The sequence below is a fragment of the Etheostoma spectabile genome, chromosome 9 (genome assembly GCF_008692095.1).
Source record: "Etheostoma spectabile isolate EspeVRDwgs_2016 chromosome 9, UIUC_Espe_1.0, whole genome shotgun sequence".
NCBI lineage: Eukaryota > Metazoa > Chordata > Actinopteri > Perciformes > Percidae > Etheostoma > Etheostoma spectabile.
Genome location: NC_045741.1, coordinates 13,450,226 through 13,472,479, shown reverse-complemented (window position 1 = coordinate 13,472,479; position 22,254 = coordinate 13,450,226). Strand labels below are relative to the sequence as shown.

At 40.3% G+C, this 22,254-nt stretch overlaps 1 protein-coding gene across 2 annotated transcripts in view; it reads left to right on the top strand.

The window, feature by feature from the left end:
• The window catches only part of pde4ba (phosphodiesterase 4B, cAMP-specific a), a 192,436-nt gene that overhangs the window by 61,355 nt on the left and 108,827 nt on the right, over positions 1-22,254 (top strand). Inside the window, exon 1 of one of the 2 annotated variants that reach the window (XM_032524912.1) lies at positions 5,479-6,531. The exons of the other annotated variant lie outside the window; for it this stretch is intronic. Within the exon in view, the coding sequence (XP_032380803.1) occupies positions 6,308-6,531 (224 nt within the window). The 5' untranslated portion in view covers positions 5,479-6,307. Of the gene's footprint in view, positions 1-5,478; positions 6,532-22,254 lie in introns of those variants that run through there. 2 annotated transcript variants of the gene reach the window in all.

Sequence of the window (22,254 nt, the reverse complement as noted above, 5' to 3'; positions counted from 1 at the left end):
AAACAGCAGTTATCAGCACAGTTCCTCGTTTCCTCTCAAGCCTTCCTTTCTCTTGTATTTATTTAAGGGCTTTCATTAATGTTTGGAAGGAAGTGGAGGGAGCAAGAAGTTATTTTGGGATCCAATTATTTTCCCTGCTGATATACACAATTGTTTCAGAGTGCCTTATGGATTGTGTGTGTGGTCAGTCAGCGTGGTGCAGAAAGAAACTGTAAATGAGTGTCAATGACTGAAAGTCGACACCTAATTAATAATACTCCACGTGTGTGTCAATCAGAATGTATCTTGTGCATGTTTAGGACAGATACACTTAGGGGTGGAATGGAGCTAGTCTGGATCAACAACACTTCATTTACTGAATAATGGGCGGAACATCCGGTGCCCCCAGATGTCCCTCACCTTGCTAAAGTCTGTGTGTTTTGGGAAACCGCGTGAAACTTTGAGCTAGCAGGCTACGCGCTGAAAATGGCAAGTTTTGAGGAACATTTTGATCCTGCAATGAGGCAGGCCTGCTTTGTTCTTTCGGGGAATGATTGTAAAGATTTTCAAATAATATGTTTACAGGATTTACTGGGATGTTTTGGGAATGATTGTCTATGGACAAAATACACATGGCAATACACTGGTTAGAGCTAATTACGTTAAACCGTGTATCCAGTGAATTTAATTATAAATGCTAGCTGATGGTAAACTAAGATGAAAATACTAGTTAGTAGTATGCAGTGTATTTTTTGGATAAGAACAACACCATCAATTACCCTACCCTGTTCATGTTACTGTGAATCTCTTTGACCTGACTTCTTTAAGTTCCAGTTTGATTGACTTTGGCTCTCCAGTGTCCAGCCTGTTTGAGAGTGGGAGGGAGCGCAATCTCATTCAGTAAATATTGTTTCCTTTTATTCTTTATACCGGCAGAGCAAAATAATACAAGGAGCAGAGAAGGAGAGATGCTGCTTTGCTATAGTGAGTGCAGGACAGTGATATGAGATTCACAGTAAAGTTATTGATTAAAAAGTTGCATAACTAACAACTTTGTTTATTTGTTTACAACTCTCCCCAGGCTATTTCCTGTCCCCTTTGCTTTTGGCCATAATACATGAATAAATATTGGCAGGCAAATTTAGCTTTGATTACAGCTTTTGCCTTTTTTCTTCTTCTAGTTTTCAAGAATGCCAAACAAACATCACAAAAGTTGACCCATAGCCATTCACAGTGTTTACACAAGAGAAAAGGGGAATGATCAAATGGGATTTATTCTGCTTGATTATAATGCCTGGTACTAGCCTGCATGTCCATTGCGTACTAAGGATGTGCAGACTGCTTGTAAACATGTATCTATTTAAAGTCCAAGCCAGTGCTCTCTGTGATGTATAATGATATAATTTCCTGCCATGAATGAATTTTGTCATTTCGGATCCCTCTCCAAATTTGATTTGAAACTATATTTGGATTCACTCTTCACCCTGGGTCGGGATGACACTAGTCAGATTATGACTCGTCTGCACTCTGTGTACTTTCTTTGTGAAGTGTGTTGTTCTCTCTGCTGGTGTTCCAGACGGCTTTTGTGTGGGTGTAAGTAATCTGCACAGCCAGTAAGCAGAATAGGATTCTACATATTTCATTTTAGCATGCACAGAGACCAAGGCAGACACATTATGCACAAAGATTATATTTGTCTTAATGGGACTTTCCATCTATTCAGTTCCAACCCCTACCATGTATATGCAAACCTACCTTGGACTTTAGCTTGGTGCAACACTACTATCAATCTATGGGGAGGGAAAATGCCGCTCACCTCAGCTTTACCAGAACAACAACAGTCAACATGCATCTAACATTTCAACATAATTTTGCATGATTATACAGCTTAGCTAGTGGAACATTGGATGGTCAAATATGATCCAGTTTTATGCTAAATCCTTGGAATGAGCAGTCACGTGCTCCACAATTTCATCTGCTTTGGGAGAGTTTTGGTTCAGAGGAAAAATAATCTTTTTTTATCTGCATTTACCTCGGCTCCTCTGGTTGTCAGTTTGTGTTGCATGGCAATCCTCTTCACAGTAGTTAAGTCTGTTGGGCTGTGAGTTGACACCGATGTAAATAGGACAACTGTCTTCATGCTACGATATACTCAAATAAACCTGGGAGAGGTTTGTAGCATCACTCTTTTACTGTTCTTGATTGTACACAGAAGAAATAGTAAGAGGTCATCTTCATATCAGAATACACGTTGTTAATTGATTCTCCAGATTTCTCCATGAACCACATGTAACCCCTTTTCTAGTGTTTTCTGCTGTCTTTTTTTACTCATATTTTTCACTGTGTTTGTTTTCTATTTAATAAGCTTTGATCTTTTGTTTCTATTTGCATTGATTATTTGGATATAATTCATATGGATCAAAAAGTTCACAGCATCCCGTTATTATCTGCTTTCTCTTTGTGTTTGCCCCCCTAAACCCATGACACGCATGCACTCCCGATCACCTCCATTTGACCCACACACTCATGATAAACACACACACACACACACACACACACACACACACACACACACACACACACACACACACACAGGGCCTAAGGTCCCTAAGGTTGTTCTGGTTCCCCTCCTTAGGATTTTACTGTGGGAGACCTAAGACAAAGGCAACATGGGGCAGGCTGAGGCAATGTTTTGATATTATGGAAAGTGACAGGTCGGGCTTAGAAGGGCAGGGATTCTTATAAGATGTTTAACCCTACACTCATTCAACAATGTAAGGAGATTAGATAAAAACCAGAGACAATTGCTCATCACAGTATCCCAGAACCCAATAAGACATCTTCAAATAAAAAAATAAAAAACTATGACCCGAAAGGTAATTTACAATGTAAAAAAAAGCAGCAAATCCTCACATTTGAGATGCTGAAACCAGCTTTTTTTATTTATTTTTAGCCATGCCAATGAAGTGACATGTCTGACAGTCAGTCTGTCCACCATCTTGGACTGAAAAATCTTAACAGCTATGAGATAAGAGAACAGACATTCGTGGACACCACTGGATGGATCCTATTGGATTGACACAACATTTGGTGTAGATATTGATGTCACCCTCAGGATGGATTGTAATCACTTGGGTGATCCCTTAACTTTTTAATGTAGCTCCACCATTTGGTCAAAATTTCAGTCCGCTCAATTCTATGTGTTCATTGTTAATCAGAAAATGTCTGCACTGCAAACTCCCAGTGATGAGCAAGGCAGCAAATTGACATGACTTGACTTCCTTTTAAGTCTCGTCACAAGTCCATTCTCTCTCCTGGTCAGGACAGACCCTCCATCTGTGGCAACGCTGATGAGATTTTAATATAGAAAATTGTCATCCTACCCAGTTCTATCCCAGGCTCTCATTTAAAGAACTACATATCGACTCAGCATCTGTTCCCCTGTCTAGTTCAACTATGTCAAAAACACACTGTCTGTTGACTGTGCGTTTTACATACACGATCATGTATGTGCATCCATGTACGGTACTTTCATCCAAAGTGCTGCTAATGGGAACATCAAATGATGTGACATGAGACACAAATGCTGACTTAATTTCTTTGGCAATCAATGCTCTATAGTCGCAGCACAGGAATGGTCGGTCGGATCTGTGTGCAGTGCCGACTGGTTAAATTCATTAAGCTAAATTAGGGCACTCATTTTTGTGTAAGCCAGCCTTCACTTTGCAACCATATAAGCTGTTCTAAATGAGCTGATCGTTTCCTGCATCAGACTACCACTCATATCCAAAATCTTTTTGAGAGTGTTTCACTTTTAATTTCAGCTTTTTCAGTTGCTCTCTCATGTGCGATGCTGTCACGGTGCTTGTAAATGTTTTCTTTTGTACACAGCTAATCACTGTCCCAATAATCCATTCCTCTGCAAAATGCACACCTTTCATGTTATCAAGCAACAAAGGCTTTGCTCCATTACACACCGCATCCAACATTCCCGTCTCAAACAAAGTGCACAGCTTTTTCTCCTTCCAAAACTCTTCTCTTGTGCATATGTCCAGTTATGGGGAAGATAAATCATAGTTGCAACGGATGCTGCCCCAGTCGTGCCCCACACCTGCATATTGTCGTCCTCTCTCTTGAGCTGCTGTTTCCTAATGAAGCCTCAACTTTTACCAACAGTGGGCAATGTGGCAAATTCTTCAGCAGATAGACTAGCAGTAGCAGTGGTAGCAACAAGACAATAACTAACGCTAATGTTTTACTGGATTATCTGTTTTTGGTTGTTACTTGACACGGCAGACTCCTCGTTAGCCCTGTTAGCATTGTTGTCTTTTGTTCTTTTTTTCGTTAATCCAAAGTTAATGCACTTTTGTTTGCGTTTGTGCCCGTTTTAACATTAGTCCATGGAAAGTGACTGAATCTTCTGGCTTCAAAAAACGTTCACATGCTGTGTATAACAACCAGTTTACCTACAAGAATTGGATTCTACTGGGATTTATTAGTCAGGAAGAAGATGCAGTTCCGTTATTTAGTATTTGTTTAACCTGGTATTTGGAGTAAAACAGGAGAGTGACAGAGGAGAAAGAGCCAGGGAATGCCATGCATCATTGGCTGATGCACACTCTTATATGACGCATCATATTACTACAAGTGTTTTCTTCTTTATATACAGGCTTGGTAGGACTATTTTCAAAAGTTTTACTGGCAAGCATTTTGTGAGAAAGCACTCTATGCTTCGATGGCTCAGAATCATCAGTGACTCACAACCAAAACAAATCAGCAGACAAGCTCACACATCCAATACTCGTCACGCTGCCATTCTGCCTCTTCTGATGTTCCACTTGGATTTTTCTCCCTCATGTTCTCTGCTCTCTACCTTTAGGGCATTTCCCCTCTTTTTTTTACCTTCTTCTTTTCTTCACTCTGAGTATCCCTTTGTGTGTGTGGAATTATATCAATTTCTTTCTTTCTTTCTTGCTACATACTGTGGCAATCTTGTGGTCGGATTGTTTCAATTCAGATATAATTGTGTGTGTGTGTGAGAGAGAGAGAAAGATTGTACATGTAGATAGATTATAATGGAATATACTGTATGTAGAAAGTTATTATGTGGTTGCCCTCTTATTACAATTGGACTTTTTATGTACAGGCTATGCTTGCTTTAGACTGTTTATTTGAATTAGTTGACCTTTGGCGCAGTGTGTATGTTTCTCCTCACTGATGCCCATTAAGCTGTTTGCTTTTATCTCCCTTCCAAATTGCCATTTTTTTCTTGGCCTGCACTCCCCAGTTGCCTGCCTCACAAAAGGTCACAACATCATCAGTAACATTACCACAAATCCCGGCTAAACAGAAATTAAATAATAAATCTGAAGACCTGTTACTGTGCCTGCCTGCTTGTCGTCACAACAACCAGCAACCAATCCTAAAGCTGGAGAGGCGTGGCTTGCTCTCGCTGCGTGCCTGCTCTCAGCTCCTTGTGTATATTCTGAATGAAACAGCAAGTGAAGCATTTGCCTGCGTGCTGTCCTGTGCTCGGCTCACCGCTCTAACTGCGAGTGAAGGTAAATTTGACTTGAGGCTCGGCATAGTGGGAGTCACTCTGTGCCACACCGGGAGTGCCTTTGGGAGAAGTGGGGGTTGTTTGCAGAGAGGAGGTCATTCAAGCAGTGCTTGATGGAGGGGAGAGCAAGACAGGAGGAGGTAGACAGCAGTTTTCAGCCCTTTTAAATCTTTCATAAGGGAGATCCTCCTACGTCAAGCTGCCTGGGTGGACATAGCGAAAGAGCTGGTACTGAGGGGTGTGTTCGGCAGGCACCAACAGTTACACAGGGACATAGAGAAAAAGAACCAGAGTGATAGAGCACTGGGGTGAGCGCTTTATAGACAACAAGACCAGGAGGGAAATGGTAGAGAAGCATTTATGAGAGGAGAAATTCTTCTCTTCTGCAAGGAGTAGATGTGACCCTACTGTGGGTGAAGCTCCTCTGAGAACCTCTGATGAACAGAAGACCAGCAGGAAAGCACGGTGCATTAGCCAAAGGAAAGAAAGAGGGAGAGGGCACGCCTGCCGGCTGGCTAATCCTTGACCCTGTAAAGAACAGGCAACACAAACAACAAAAGGGTATGCTTGAGCTGGCCTTTTTTTCTGGGTGAATGTTTGTGTGTGAAGTAGCCTCAATCCTTCCGCCACAACATTTCAACCAGTGTAAACTTCTCTGTGGCAAGAGGAGGATGAAAACAGCTGTACATGACTAGCTGATGTGACTGAATTGGGACGGAAAGGGCAGAATTTGAAAAAGTAAAGAGAGACTCAACCCAGGCTGCAGGGATGTCATCCAACGAGCTAAGTGTTGAAATGGATTCCTGCATTCGGACATTCAAGGAGCACATGCACTTGGAGCTGGAGCCTCCAAAAATCCCAGGTGTGGTCGGAGGGAAGAGGGGCGCCACATCGCCCAAACTGTCCCCAAGAAGCTCCCCGCGCCTCTTCCGCAAGCTGATGGTCAACAAGAGTATCCGCCAGAGGCGACGCTTCACTGTAGCCCATACCTGGTAAGGCCTGTGGTGGTGGGGTCATTGAAAAAAATACAATTTTAAGCAGGGGGAAAGCAGGGTTTGAACATGAAGGAAACAGTGTAAATGTGTATGGCTTGAGGGATGGGACACAGGATTAGAATAAGGAAAGATAAGGTGGGAAGGGAAAAATGGAAACTTGACATAATGGGATTGAGTTTGTGGACAGGGAGATTAAGATAAATGGCAAGTAACAGCAGGTAGTTGTAAAAAAACAGAAAAGGGATGTGACTTGAGACAGACGTATCATGCACAATGAGAGGTAGAGGGTAAAGAGACAGTCAACAAGGGGGAGAAAGAGTTTTGGAGAGAACAATATCTCCAGAGAAAGTGAAAAAATGCAGAAAATGAGGTAGATGGTACAAAAAAAATATCTCCTAAAAAGAAAACCGTTTTATGACAAGATTTTGAGAGGGCCAAAAATGTACAAGAGGGCTGCTGTCTGGTGATTTGTCACTGGGTTAGATGATTACATAATGGAATGAAATCCCATTCAGCAGGCTCCCCTGTCCTCCATTTTGATGAAGTGTATCCCTGCCCTGTACCTGGGTGAAGTGTGTGTGTGTGTGTGTGTGTGTGTGTGTGTCTGACTGTGTGTGCCTGCATGTGTGTGCCTGCATGTGTGTGTGGATCAGTCCCTTTGGATTTTTGGTTTTGGATCACTGCAGTGATGTGGAGGGAGTGTTAGGTGTGTTATGCAACCTGGTGGTTCTTAACCTTTTTTGGTTCACAACCTCAATGAACCAACGGATTTCTACATAACACAACACAACCTCAACTCAAAATGACAAATACATTGCAAAATCACAGAACATGTAATTTGCTTCTATTCACATCTAGTTGTTTCATTTACATGTTATTTCTTGTGGCACATTTCCTAGAAGAAGCCCAGCAGCTGCGAGTCTGGCTTCTTCAATCTAACAAGATCGGAGCATCATGAAAATTATATATTTATTTTTTTATGTAAACCGCAGATTATTTGCCTCATTTTGTGCCCCATCCCCCACCCTCTCCCTCTCCCTGGGTCTACCTCTTCATTTTGCAGCAGTTAGGCAAACCGTAGATGTGAAAGGAGGGCTTGCTATGCTATGCAATGTATGGATTAGAGGCGAGGGAAAAGAGCTGCTGTGCTTTGACTACAAAGGCTCAAGGTGACTCTTGTCATAGAACATAAAAACAGCATTTACAGTAAATCTGTTCAAATTAGGCAGCTGCAATCAGAGGTGCTTTGTTTTCTTTATTGTATGAGGTTAAGGTAAAAAAAAACAACATTGTCTGCAAAAAAAGGAGTTAGCATATACCCAAAATCTCTGAAATGGGTTACATTTATACAAATTTGTGGAAACATGATGACTTGTCACTACTTGCATGGGGGGGGGGATCTGTTTCTGTTGTGGGATAAGAAGGAAAGGAGATAAAGAGATAAGAATCTGCTCCTGTATTTTGTGTCAACATGCAAGGTTGTTTATATGATGGAAACCAGATAATGTGTGTGTTTTCGTCTGTGCTATGTGTGTCACGTAGTGCAGTCACAACTGTTAATATGTCAGATTATGTATATAAGTTTTTTATGCTAGAGCCATATGTGTTTTTGGATGCATTTGTAAATGTATGTCTGGCTCTGTCCTCGCTCCCCAGCAGCAGTCAGAACGGGGGATTAATGTCTTTTTATCTCTTCTCTCTGTCATTGTAGAGCCTATTTCAGACAGAGATTTTATGGGGGTTGGGTGGGTACAAGGGGGGGGGGGGCAAGGAAAATGGCTTCATTTAGAAAACATTAAAGATGTCAGTAGTGTCCTTTGCTTTGTTTGTTCTTGTAAATCCTCAATATATGGGCTTGATCCAGGGACAAGACGACACCCATGACAACCATAATAACCATTAACTGCTGGTCCAGCCCATTAGCAGCCGCGTTTATGATAGAGTGTCCTTGAGCGAGACACTGAGGTTTATCTGCTCGCTCATTGTAATGCTCTAAGAGCGACAGGTAGAAAGCTTAAAATGGAAATGGGGGGATATGAGCAGAATAGACACAACGAAAAATCCACAGTCAGGTGTGGCAATCAAGGATAATGTCACTTGCCAAGTATAATGGCACTTGCCAACTAGTACTGTGCGTTTTAAACTTATTTTCCATGCTTCTTTTTATCAGGCACACAGTACATCTTAGGTTATAGTTAATAAATAGTTGAAAAAGTAAGGATTGCAAGAACTAATCATTGCGCCATGCTTTATCCAATGACAATAAAACACTGTATTACCTCAAAATAACATAATCCTTTTGCTTTAAAAAAGAAAAAAATCACCTTTCCTCAGAATCATGCAGGGTATTACTGACCATGCACTCCTTCTGGCGTAAATGTCTTCCCACCACATGTGCCAGACTTGTGCACCACCTTTCTCTACAGCCATTATTCTATCTCTTCCCATCTATTTTCTCTTTCTGGTCAACGCCTGGGCATTGTTCTCATCTAGTACTGCCTGGAGTTTTAAATGCCTATCTTGAATCCAAAATACGCAGCAAGTTTTCCAAACTATTGTGTGATGAATTATAAATTCCATCCTTGCTAGCATTATTTGGCTGTTCTGTTGTGAACCATTGCCTGCTGAACTCCTAACCTCAGACAATGAGTCTTGTGTTTGAGTTGTTCAGCTGTTGCCTTTTTCTCTGTTTTTCTTTGTATGCATCTGTCTCTCTCACCCTCTCTTTGTCTGTCTCTGTGTGTCTTTCGTAAATGTCACTCTTTCTGCCTGCTTCTTTCTTCCTATGACTCACTTTCTGTATTGTCTTCTTTTTCTTGTGTCTTTCCATGTCTGTCTTTGTTTCTTTTGTAGGCATCCCTCTTCCTTTCTTTTTTTGTCTCCTCTGTCTTTCTCTCTTTTGCACTCTTAAGCACCACGTGATGTTAAATGTTTGATGGCAGGCTGGGGCGTATGGCCGCTCTGTTTTCCCACTTACTCAAAAAGCACATTAAGGAGAGAGAGCAAGATTGGAGGGAAGTAAGAAACTGCCATGGGAATAGGAAGAGGGGCAAGAATGGAAGAAGAAAAATCCCTCCTTACTCAGCAAAAAGTTTGATGTTGAATAAATCTAAATGTACTGCATGGAACTGCTAAATATTACCTAGCACCTAAAAATAATACATATTATATATTAATACATATAGATACTACATATCTCTGAAAGGTAAAACATTAAGGCAGTTTGTTTTATCTTCAGCGACAATAGAAACACTTGCTCATTTAGATCAGGTTGAACTTGACCTCCTTCTGTTTGTTGACGTCCATCAGATATTGGTGAAGGCTAGCGGATCAGAACCAAAAAGAGGGAGACGGATAAACAGACCTTATTTACCACAGCGGAGTCTGCCTCGGCAAAACAGAGGTCACTCTACACAGAGGGTTATTTACTGTAGCTTAAATGTCAACCTAAATATCCATCTCACCACACTCTTCTGTCCAGCGCTCCATCTGCTATTGATTGTTTCTTTTCTACTTGCCTTGGTGACGCACCCAAAATCATCTTTATATGGACGTCAGGGAAGGTTTGACGTGATTGTTCCTGCTGCAGCCAGTGTGTTCTACGCCAACTGCTCACTTGAGTAAGAGACAGATGGAAAGATGAGAGTGATTTATCAATCATACAAGTGAAATATATTATGATAACTTATTATAGATGTAGCCCCTCTGTAAAAATACTAAGAATCCTTTCTTCTCTTTCTACTCTCATATTGTGTGCGTGTGTGTGTCCTTGCGTTCATCGGAAAAACAGTTTTCCCAGTGAAATCGTCATTGTTCACATCACTTCCTGTGGGAATCAGAGGTGGGAAACTCGGGCTAGATTTGTTAACAGAGTTTCACAGTTGGTGACACATTGTTGACAACTGACGTTTGATGTAGGCGACTTTAGTGCACTGAAAATATTTCAATGTGTGGACAAACGCTTCTGCCAAGAAACATACACAGACATAGGTAACATGTTTCACATTATTCATAAATAGTCCAATGCATAAAAAAACAACACCTTATTCATTCCCATTTGTTGTCCTGCAGATAACCCAAACAAATACCTGTTGATGTGCTGTTGTATGCTCGCATAAGAAAACAGCAGCAATTCTTTGTTATGGTGACCTCCATGTTTTCACACACCTGATGTTCTAGGCCATGCCCAACAGTTGGTGGCAGTCATGCAGCAAGTTTTTATGCAGTTGGAAAAACAACGTAATCACGGGGACGGTCCCTGGTATTCCCAGGTAGCCAGAACGCTGTGTGTGTGTGTGTGTGTGTGTGTGTGTGTGTGTGTGTGTGTGTGTGTGTGTGTGTGTGTGTGTGTGTGTGTGTGTGTGTGTGTGTGTGTGTTGTGGTGTGTGTGTGTGTGTTGTGTGTGTGTGTGTGTGTGGGTGAAGATTTTGTGTTTGGACTGGTCTCCCATTGATAAGTAATTGTCTATTGTCCCACTCTTGGGGATACAGAATGGGAAGGGCAAAATGTATTTAAGCACGGTTGTGTTTGTTATTTGATATACTCTTGATGAAGGTCTGAAGAAGAGCCCAACCGATACATATATATTTGGTTATTTAAAAATCCGATATCCTGATATATTGGCCAATATCTATCTATATATATCTATATATATATAGATATATATATATAAAAATCCAGCCTAACATTCAGGACATACGCGTAACAAAATAGATTTCCCTAACATTAGTTATTAGTAGGTATTTATGAGTTCTCACTAAAATAACAGAGAACAGAGGCACATCAAAATATATTAAAGTTCTGATACATAAAATGTATGAAAATACAAACTTAAAAAGATATGAAACTTAAAACACTCATATTATGCTCATTTTCAGGTTCACAATTGTATTTTGAGGTTGTACCAGAAGAGGTTTACATGGTTTGATTTTCAAAAAACATCTTGTTTTTGTTGTAATGCACATTTTTGCAGATCCTGTTTTCACCCTGTGTGTTTAGGTCTCTGTTTTAGCTACAGAGTGAGACATCTTACTTCTATACTATCTTTGTTGGGAGTCGCACATGCGTAGTAGCTAGATAATGATAACATCAGCTAGATAACTCTTTCTCCAGCTCTGGTCAGTCCAAGGCGGGATTAGCTGGGAGACTTCTTCTAAATGAGGGTCACTTGTGTAATACCTGCAGAACAGGGACATGGAAGTAGTTCTTTTGTAGATTATGGTGAACTAGTGTGTGTTGTAGCAGTGTTTTGTCATTGAGAACGAGCTGGCGTGCTAGCGCTAGCATGTGCTATGGTTAGCCACCTCTTCTCAGCTAGTGACGTAGAAAGCCATGCAGATTTTGAACAGCTCACCCGGAGACTGAAGGCAGAGGACATTCAGAAACCGTAATTTTATTCATAGTATCAAATCATAACAAAAGTTATCTCGAGACACTTTACAGATAGAGTAGGTCTAGACTACACTCTATAATTTGCAAAGCCCCAACAATTCTAGTAATTCCCCCAAGAGCAAGCAGCTAGTGCAAGCAACTAGTGCGACAGTGACGAGGAAAAACTCCCTTTTTGGAAGAAACCTCGGACAGACCCAGGCTTGGGCGGTGCCGGGTGGGGGTGTCATGCACAGTGGCAATAATAGTCACAATAAAGATAATGGATCAGTGACTACAAATGGTGGTAGTAGTCGTAGTAGTAAATGTGGGTGACGATTTAACCAGGTAACAAGTGATCCATCGTGGTGATACAGAAAACCCTGGATTGAACCTAAAGATACCGCGTTAACGCCAAATCTTGCTTTGTAGGACAGGCCTCTAGAAGTCCTGATTATTTGGTTAATTTACTCGGTCAATGACCTAGTTCCATTTGAAGGCATCATAGCGACTCTGTCTGTCTGAATCTGGCACAGCTTTGTAACGTCACCTGCATTTGTCCCGCTCCCAAAGTTCTGATTGGCTCTGTTGTTCCACCATTACAACCATTGACGAGAGCAGCATCAGTCCTTTTTATAGTCACTGATACATTTGGTGATGTGGGCGGCGATTCAGAGGTCTGAAACCAGGCTACCACCTTACCATTCCTCTTCCTCCTCCACTGCATGACTCGCTTCAGCACCCTCCATCTCGCTCTCGCTCTCGTCTCTCTGTACCGAACCAGCCGAGCAGAAAGTTAACTATTACGGATGGATGGAGGAGTTGGCGGATGGTGTGTGTGTGTGTGTGTGTGTGTGTGTGTGTGTGTGTGTGTGTGTGTGTGTGTGTGTGTGTGTGTGTGTGTGTGTGTGTGTGTGTGTGTGTGTGTGTGTGTGTGTGTGTGTGTGTGTGTGTGTGTGTGTGTGTGTGTGTGTGTGTGTGTGTGTGTGTGTGTGTGTGTGTGTGTATCTTAGCCAGGATTGGGATTCAAGGGATCAAAACTTGTGGCAAGTCATTGGTGATATGTTTCACGCCCTTCAGACATGACTTATTAAATTCTCAGATGCCCATGTTGATTTCATAACCGCTCAGTAATTACATTATTTGTCCTAGCTGTTCGTTTACATCTACATCCACTCTTAATAAAGTAACATAAGGGAATAATGAATTTCACATTAAACAACTTGACTGCTTGATTAGCTTAAGTTTGCAGTGGTAAAGGGCTTATTGGAAGGTAAGCGCTTGCTCCCCTGGGATGTCTTGGTGGTTGCTTTAAGCTACTGTAAAGAACATACTGTACCATGTACTCACACTGCTATCAGTTTGAATTTATCTGATGAGGTGTATTGTTTGCCATTAATGCCCTTTCTGCACTTTGCTATATATGGTATATCAAGGCAGCAATGACATTATTTTAAACCTAGAGTGTATTGGTCAAGATCAGGACGGCACAATAAATCGTTCTTTTAACGTCCTCACAATATCAACTTGCACAATAAACACATCAAGAAAGACACTCTGGGATTTGTCTTTAGTTAGTTGAAGGAAAATATCAGTAGAAAACTTAATTTTAAAATGTAACTATGATTCTTCAATGTTTTTTTTTTTTAATGGTGCCTTTTGTGTTCAGTTCAATATTCAATTTGCTCAATACAGTAATAATGCAAAATAATGATTACCTTTTAATTTTTTATTTAACAAGTAAGTAAGTAAGTATGTTATTGTATTTTAGCAGTATACTAAAAGCAGCATAAAGTAGGGCTGGGCAATATGGAGAATTTCAAAGGTCACAATATTTCTGACCTAATACTGCTCCTCGTATTGATATTGCGATGATATTGGAGGGTTGATTATTGGTGCTTTCACAAAACATTTACTATAATAATTAATCATGAAAAATGAGGATATAATGACTAAACGGGTAAAGGCAAAAAACAGACTAGCTAGAACAGTTTAAAAAGTTCAGAAAAATAAATCACTTTACTGTAATGCTTCCCTTCAAACCAGAACATTTTACTTTTTGTTAAAAAATGTAATATCTGTTTCATTTATCACAAGTAATATTGTTATTGTGATGTTAACCAATGTTATCATGTATAAAATATTTTCGTCATATCGTACAGCCCTAGTCATGATGAAGATATACAATACTGTAGTTTTCCGTTCGCTTGTAAAAATAAGTAGTCATCTTGCAGCTACTAAAATGTCAGCATTTCATTAAAGAAAGACAATGCTCTCTTCCAAATTGATGTTCATGACATACTGTTGCTACAGCAATGATTCACAGGCTGCATATGTTTTTGTTTGTTCGACTATTTTTCATATTCATTATTCAAAATGTTTGAACCAAGTGTGGTGCAAAGACACATCGAAATACACATAAAAACCATGAGAGCAAGAGAATATAAGAGACTGCAATAAAAAGAGAAATAAACACAGGGATAGTAATTGATGTGTACGATGATAAAGTCACTTTTAAGTTACTATAACTATATAAAGGTTGATAATGATGCAGCAGCAACTTGCAAACAAACGAAGATTTGTCCTTTTACCCTCAATGAAAGATCTCAGGATTTCTTAAGCAAAACTCTGAACTTTGTTTTCTCTAAATATTCAGAATATTTTTGTTATCAACAGAAACCAGGTTATTATGGTGATCAGTACATTTATGCCACATTAAAAAGACTTACTGCCTACAAAAACAATGAAACACATTGCACTGGTTGATTGATTCTCAGTGGGATCAGCAGTACTGTAGCAAGTGAGTCATTGTTAATCACGATGTTAAATATCCTGTAATGAGCTTTAAGGTTCCTATATTATACAGATAAACTTGTACGACTCTAATGCAATTTCTACTCATGCTCATTTCAGTTTGTCAAATCATAGGCCGATGTAAAACAGTGAATGGCGTATATATGTGTTGAAATTACTTGGCTCTATGAATCATGATTTGAATCATGATTTGTGTGCTGTCGTAGTGCTGCAGGCACTTGTTCTTGGGTCTCTCATAAAATGTGGGGCCTTTCACATTACATTGGAAAATCTATTTGTCTTCATAATATTCCATCCTTATCCCCTTTCCTCCTCACCTCCCCCCCATCCCCCATATCTCTTGCCATCTATCCTCGATGATAATGTAAAATTTGTAATGAAGTTTTGGATGCTGCAGAAGCCATGTCTCTCTTATTGAGAACACGTTCTCCAGCATTTGTGTGTTTTATAATCCAAATGTATGCTGCTGCATTGGAAAATGACCAGGGGGTGCTGGCCTTTTCTTTTTGTCAGCTTTAGTTTCTTTTCTTACTCTGGTTAGGGCACTAGTTATTCAGGCTATAATTGATTTCTCTTTCATAGAAACACATACCATTCTCTGTTAGACTGAGGAGAGAGAAACAGAGAGAAGCAGCAGGGGAGAGTGAGACACAAAGAAAAAGAGCAATTAGTTGCCATTTCAGTTCGGAGGTAGAGGATGGGGTTAAATATGTGCTGTGTGAAAGGACCATAAATCAATTCATACTATGTATTTTAGGGCAGCTACAACTGTGACTGTTGTCATTAACATATCACACATTGTGTGAGTGAGCAGCGTGTGCATATTTGTGACATTCATATATTTCTTTCTTTGCTTACATACCTCAATCCTTTAGGGACTACAGCTTGTGTCATTAACCCATTACACAGTGTTTTTTTTTGCTGTGAGAGAGAGAGAGAGAGAGAGGGAGGAGGAAGAGAGAGGAGAGAGGAGAGAGAGAGAGAGAGAGAGGAGAGGAGAGAGCAGAGAGAGAGGAGAGAGAGAGAGGGAGAGAGGTTAGGACGGAGAGGAGAGCTGAATGGGAGGATAGACGATGAGGGAGACGGAGCGAGGACGCGAAGGAGAGGGTGTGGGGACGGCGGGGACGAGAGAGGGAGCGCGAGATGAGAGGAGGGAGGAGAGAGGTACCAGCTGTATAAATTCTTTTCAGCCCATTCAGAAGAGCACAAGCATTCGTTGATAACAAGAGCGCTAATTATTTGCCATACCATTTGTAAGAGCTGAAGTAAGCAGAAAGCAACAGTACATTTCCTCTCTGCCTTTTCCCCTTCTGTCTGCTCTAAGAAAGAAGCAGCGATTATTCTCCACTTGATTGCTGTCTGTCACACTGACTGAAAGGAACTGTGGCTTTTTCAGCTGGCAACAATGTGCAGCGATGCAGAAGCTGGGCCGAGCTGCATTGTGTTCTATCTTATCAAATGAGTGCAGACTAGCTCTATTGGAAACTTGAAGTTGCTGTGGCTGAACTTATTCAGAATTTGTTTCGGCTGAGCATGGATAACCAGATATAGAACATTTGTCATCATGTAGACTTGGTGACCCATTGAACAGCTTTTTGTCAACCTGATGAAACAGATTAAAACGATTTTCATCCTGGAAGACATGGCACAAGCACTAAGATGCTCTGAGAAGTAAACTAGGTCCTTATTGAAAATGTCCTATTTAAATTAATGATGACTACGGAAGAAGATTAGGGCCAAATGTGAACAATTTTGTTTTAGGTCTAAGTTCAAAGTCATGTAATTCTGACTTTAGTCTCAGGATTCTGAAGTAAAGTCAGAATTCTGACTTTAAACTCAGAACTAAGCATTTTTTCACATGTGGCTCTAATCCTCTTCCGTACTGACAGAGAAATACACTCAAGGCAACTCCCAGTTCTTTGCATAAGGTAAAGATAAAATACAGATAGACAAAAATAATAATATTCTCAATGTACAGCTTTTTAGAGGCACCAGTATATTATTCTTCAGAACTGCTTGTAGGATGGCAGAGCTCAGCTATCTTTGTCTTTATCTATGTGAACAACCTAGTGAAGCACTATGAATGTCTTCCGGGAGAGACTGTCTGGAAATGTGTGCTGTACTTATCCCCCCTATCTCCCCCCTCTCTGTGCCCATTGTGGCTACTCAGATCAGGTATACACACTTCTGACGTGTTCAGACAGCATGTCATACGAACTAGTTCTGCATAACCTGACCCTGAGGTACACCTAGCTAAAACTTATGCAGTCCAACAGCCTAGCAATACATCTGTTGATTACATTTTATGTCAATTTTGGAATCTGTAGATTATGGTGCTGTTGAGTTGTATTGTGTTATTGTGTTATACCAAGCAATGTTTGTGATAATTATAAAGTGATTGGGTTGTTTAGTCTTCTCATTTTTATCTAAGAATCTTTTGGTGATTATGATATTAATCATCTTATTCCTCACTTGCATTACCAAAAGTCTAAATGTGTACTTTTTTATTAAACAAAACAGCATCCCATGTGTCTGTGGCAACTAGTTAGCTGGACTGTTGATACAAAAGCTATTACATTAAGCCTCAGAGTTCCAGCCATGTGCAAATAAGCGTGTGTTTACTGACTATGGATATTCTTAAGAATCCCTCTTAGGAATATCAATATTGTTTTGAAAATCTGTAAATGACAGATGTCACAGTAAAAGACGTTTATCGGAAATATTTTTTATCCAAGGGAAACTATAGCACAAAGCTGTGACTCCTAAACAAAGGGCTTGTAGTAGACTAGAACATCCTCATTTTATCTCACTTTTCTAATGACAACACAGTCTTTACACTGTAAAACTTTAAATCATACTGTAATTATATGGGCAATCATCCGTTTTAATTACTTGAATTGCCCATAACACGGATTGCAATGAACTGAAATGAACTGAACAGAGAATAATTGTTCAAATTTCCACAAAGTTCATCAAACCCACAGGGATTCTGTCTGTTGACTGTCTGGCTCCAAGGTTCCCATCATGAATCACAATCTTCAGGCACAAGGAGATTTATTGCGCTGCTGTCTGATAAACAAGACGTTGGCAACACATTTACACATTGTCACATTTTAATCGTCATTGCTGTTGTTGTCATCTTTACCTACCTTTTATTTCTCCTGTCATCACTGCTCGTTCCATCAGTGTTCTGTGCAAACACCAGTGCAGAGTGAGTGTAGGAATTTGCGTATACATTTTAGCAGCAGAATCTGTGACTTGTACTGTGTGTGTGTGTGTGTGTGTGTGTGTGTGTGTGTGTGTGTGTGTGTGTGTGTGTGTGTGTGTGTGTGTGTGTGTGTGTGTGTGTGTGAGAGAGTGAATGAGTGACTGTGCATGCACTGATGTGAATACAATTGGACTTGTGGAGAGGCTGAATGGTTTAGTGTTAGTTTGTGCTCAGGGATAAAAGGATTTGTGTGCATTGTGTTTGTGTTTTTGAGAGAGACACACACACACACACACAAACACACACAGTAAACCAGGGAGATTAGAGGAAAGGGTTAGCTTATTTTTTACTCACTAAGTATTTACTCACTTTATTAAGATCACCTGTATAATTCAATGCAATAGTTCTGTGAAACCTTGAGACTGTGTGCCAAATGTACGTACATTTGCAAACGTAGTGTTATCAGCGCCATGGCCAACCCGCAGAAAGCGCATGCTGTGATACGATATGTTTACGTCATATTTACTAAACCTGCGGTTCATCGGGTAATCAGCGCCTTTCTCCACCCATTATACCATAAATTGCATAAACATGCAATTTAATCTGCCTCCTTCTCTTCTTCTATCATGGATCAACCACCAAGTTAGTCAAAACAGCGAAAACAAAGATTTTGCGATAACAAAGTTGATCTGCTTGTTTATGAGTTAACAGCAAATTTAAATATTATACAAGGCCGTGATTCCTCACCAACACAAAAAAATTCCATCTGGACCAAAATTACAAAGAAAATGAATGCAGTATTTTTGACGCGCAGACAGGTGGAAGAGGTGAAAAAGAGGTGGCAGGACCTTAAACAAACAAACCTTAAAGTCATTTGTACTCACCCTCATCAACATGGAAAACACTCGAAGAAAAGGATACAATGCAGCTTTTAAGTTTAAGGCGATTAACCTGGCGGTTGAAGAAAGAAATTGAGCTGCTGCACGTAACCTTTGCATAAATGAATCAATGGTGAGGCGGTGGGGACGTCAGCGTGAAGAACTGAGTCAATGCAAAAAGACGACAAAAGCTTTCAGAGATAATCATAGCCAATGGCTCGAACTTGAAAACTTTCTTGAAGACTGGGTTAACACGTAGAGAGCAGGTGGCTTCGCTGTTTCCACTGTGCAGATCAGACTGAAGGCTAAAGCAATCACCACCGAAATGAAAATCGAAGATTTTAGAGGTGGGCCATCGTGGTGTTTAAGATTTATCAGATGAAAAGGCCTCTTCGTCAGGGCACGCACAACTCAGAACACAACATTTTACTTGAGCTGTACAGCATCCGGACTAAAGCTTCCGCCGATTTTTTTTAAATTTTTTTAAGGAGCTGACGATGCCAAAATAAAAAATCCCCAAAGAAATATATATATCTATCAGCTTACAGTTAAATAAAATACAAACTGATGTTTCTCTAGGAAAGTACAAAGCACTTCTGCAAGTTTCTTAGTCAATCTTTGAACCCATATGCCTTCAGCCTGTTGTAGCGTATGCCACCTATGGGATAAGCTGCACCCTTTTACTCACCTTGCTTTATGTTTACTTAGTATACAACTGTTAGAATGCAGTTTTGTCGATGACCACTAACGGTGCACAGTAAGGGATTTTGGATAGCTCAGTGGCTGTCTGCCCATTCACCTTTGTGCCCCATCTGCAGGGGTCTGTGTGTGTGTGTGTGTGTGTGTGTGTGTGTGTGTGTGTGTGTGTGTGTGTCTGTGTGTCTGTGTGTCTATGTGATCTTTCTATATCGCCCATATACAGTAAGTTATGTTTAGTCTGAAACTTTGGAGTCAAGCTATGCTGACACTCAGTTGTTCCTGACTGCTCGTTTTTTCTGCATGTAATGATGCATAATGGAAACCTGAGGATCACATACTGCCACGTGGCCAGTGTTTATCCATGTTGGTTGGCAGTGAAATATTGGTGCCATAATTACATCCAAACATCACCCTCTCTCTATCTTCTGTCATTATGTGCAGATAGTGATTCCAGTGACTGAGTGGGTACCCATGGGTGTGTTAGTGTTGTCAGATCACCCGTGGCTGCTCTCAACTTTTAATGTCCCACTTCACAGCAGCCTAGGCTTTGTGTCCCTACGGGCAACTCTTTGTTTGTGTTGATATTCATATTTTAGTCAAGGGATAAAGAGTGTGAAATTTTGCCGCCTCTGAATGTAATTAAGAGCCTCATGTGTCTTCTTGCAGCCTTCATAGACTTCTGTGATTTGTTGTGCTGTTACTGAGCATAATTCTAAAAGTCAACAGTGATTTACCACATGAGACAAGCTGATGATATTTTAGTTGAATTTTCAATCACACAGAAATATTTCAAACTGCTATAGGCCTTTTAAACTGTTAAAACGAACATGAAGAAACACCATTTAAGCCAGGTCTGCTCTCTCTAAACTTTGTAACTGGTAATATTCGGGCTTTCTTTCATGCCGTTTTTCCACCTGCCTTCTCCCCTCTTTCTCTCTCTCCATCATGTTTGTCCCATGATTAAGACTCAGTTTGCCTTCAGTCCATTTTTGTTCATTATCCCTGCTCTCCAGCAGCGTTTGTTTAGTTAGCGTCACATTGATTTATGCACACACCAACTGTGTGCCTTTTCATAAACTTGTCTGACTTCCTTAATGACCCTGGTGGTGCCCCACATTCAGAAAGTGAGCTAGAATTTTGTATTAGATGAGATTCTACCCTATGCTGCTGACACTCTTTACAGTAGATAGCCACTATTGACCCTTATAGATTTTCTTGCTGCGTATAATAAAAGAAAAAAGCAAAGAACAACAAAGTGAGCAACCAAATATTTGTGTGCCAGCTAAGCTTACCCTCTATGGAAATAGAGGAACATACCTGTAACCTATTTTTTGTAAGCTCTGATGGAAATAGTGTTTGTGTTTGTAGGATAATAAGGATGCTATTTTAGGTTATTTTAGGTTTAGTGGAAAAAACAGTATTTCACGTAGCATGTGATTCTCTTTACTTTATTCATTTCACAATGTAGGAACATCCCATCACCCTTTTGAGAGACATTTTCTCAGAAGTTCTTCCTGATTACAATAATAGCCGCTATGTGCTGCGAGATTTCCAATTAACAATTTGTCAGGGCTCTGCTTATGTCAGATTGTTTTGGTGTTCCCCTGCCCCTAGAGGCCCAGAAAATAGACTACTATAACACAGTTTATATTCTTACACACATTCTTTGACTTAATTCTCAGACGGCTTAATCAACGCGGCCAATGCTACTACCACAACCATTATTTCTCAATACAGAACTGACACGTTGAACTGCCTTATTCTCAGCCACCTAGTAGGGAGTGAGACAAGTTATCTTCACAGCAGTGCGGTGGACTAAAGGGACTTACTGAGTCCAGCTCAGGGGCCTTTCTGTCTACTTTAATACTTGATGGAAACATCATAACTCAGTGGCATGTGGGAGAGACTTCATATAGGAAAACATTCCAGGGGGAGCTGTGGAAACACACACAGAGATACGCAGTCATACATGCACATAAACACACTCATATAGAGTTATACTGTACACAGAGACAAACACATACACAGACACACACCAACAGCCTATATATTGATGTTAGAATGGTAAATATATAGATCTGTAAAATATATTTCAAAGTTAATGAGGAACACATTCCAGTGGAGCAGTGAAATGTTTAACACGCTCTACTACACACACACACACACACACACACGCTCTCTCTCTCTCTCTCGCTCTCTCTGTCTCTCTCTGTGCGGGACCAGTTTTATTTAAAAAAAAAAGAAAAAACATTTTATAGAAAATCTTCCTTAAAGTCTTTTTTGACAATCAAAAATACATATTTTTGCGGGGGGGGGGGGCTCAGTGTCATTCTGTGTAGTCCAGTGGTTGACCCTCATTTCTGTTATGTGCATGAACGTAACCTAGATCATTATAATAGAATATTTCATATAACATTTGCATGTAATACACATCACATATACTTATTACTTAAAAGACAATTTTCTAAGCATGTCCTAATGCATTTGTGTTGATTTACTGAATTATATCATCACATATCGTCATTGTGTTTGCACTCAAAGAGCAACAGTGCACACCCTGATTGGCTTTTGGTTCATGGGGTAGATTTTTTAAAACACTTGTAACAGCAGTGTATTTTTCCATCCAAGCGCATCCATGCTGGAGTGTGTATAAGAGGGGTAATTTGTCATAGTGTAGCTACTAACAGGGGACTTTTTTCAATCTGTACAGTCCAAGTGTGAACTTTCTTTTCTGTAATGTTCATCAATCTTAAA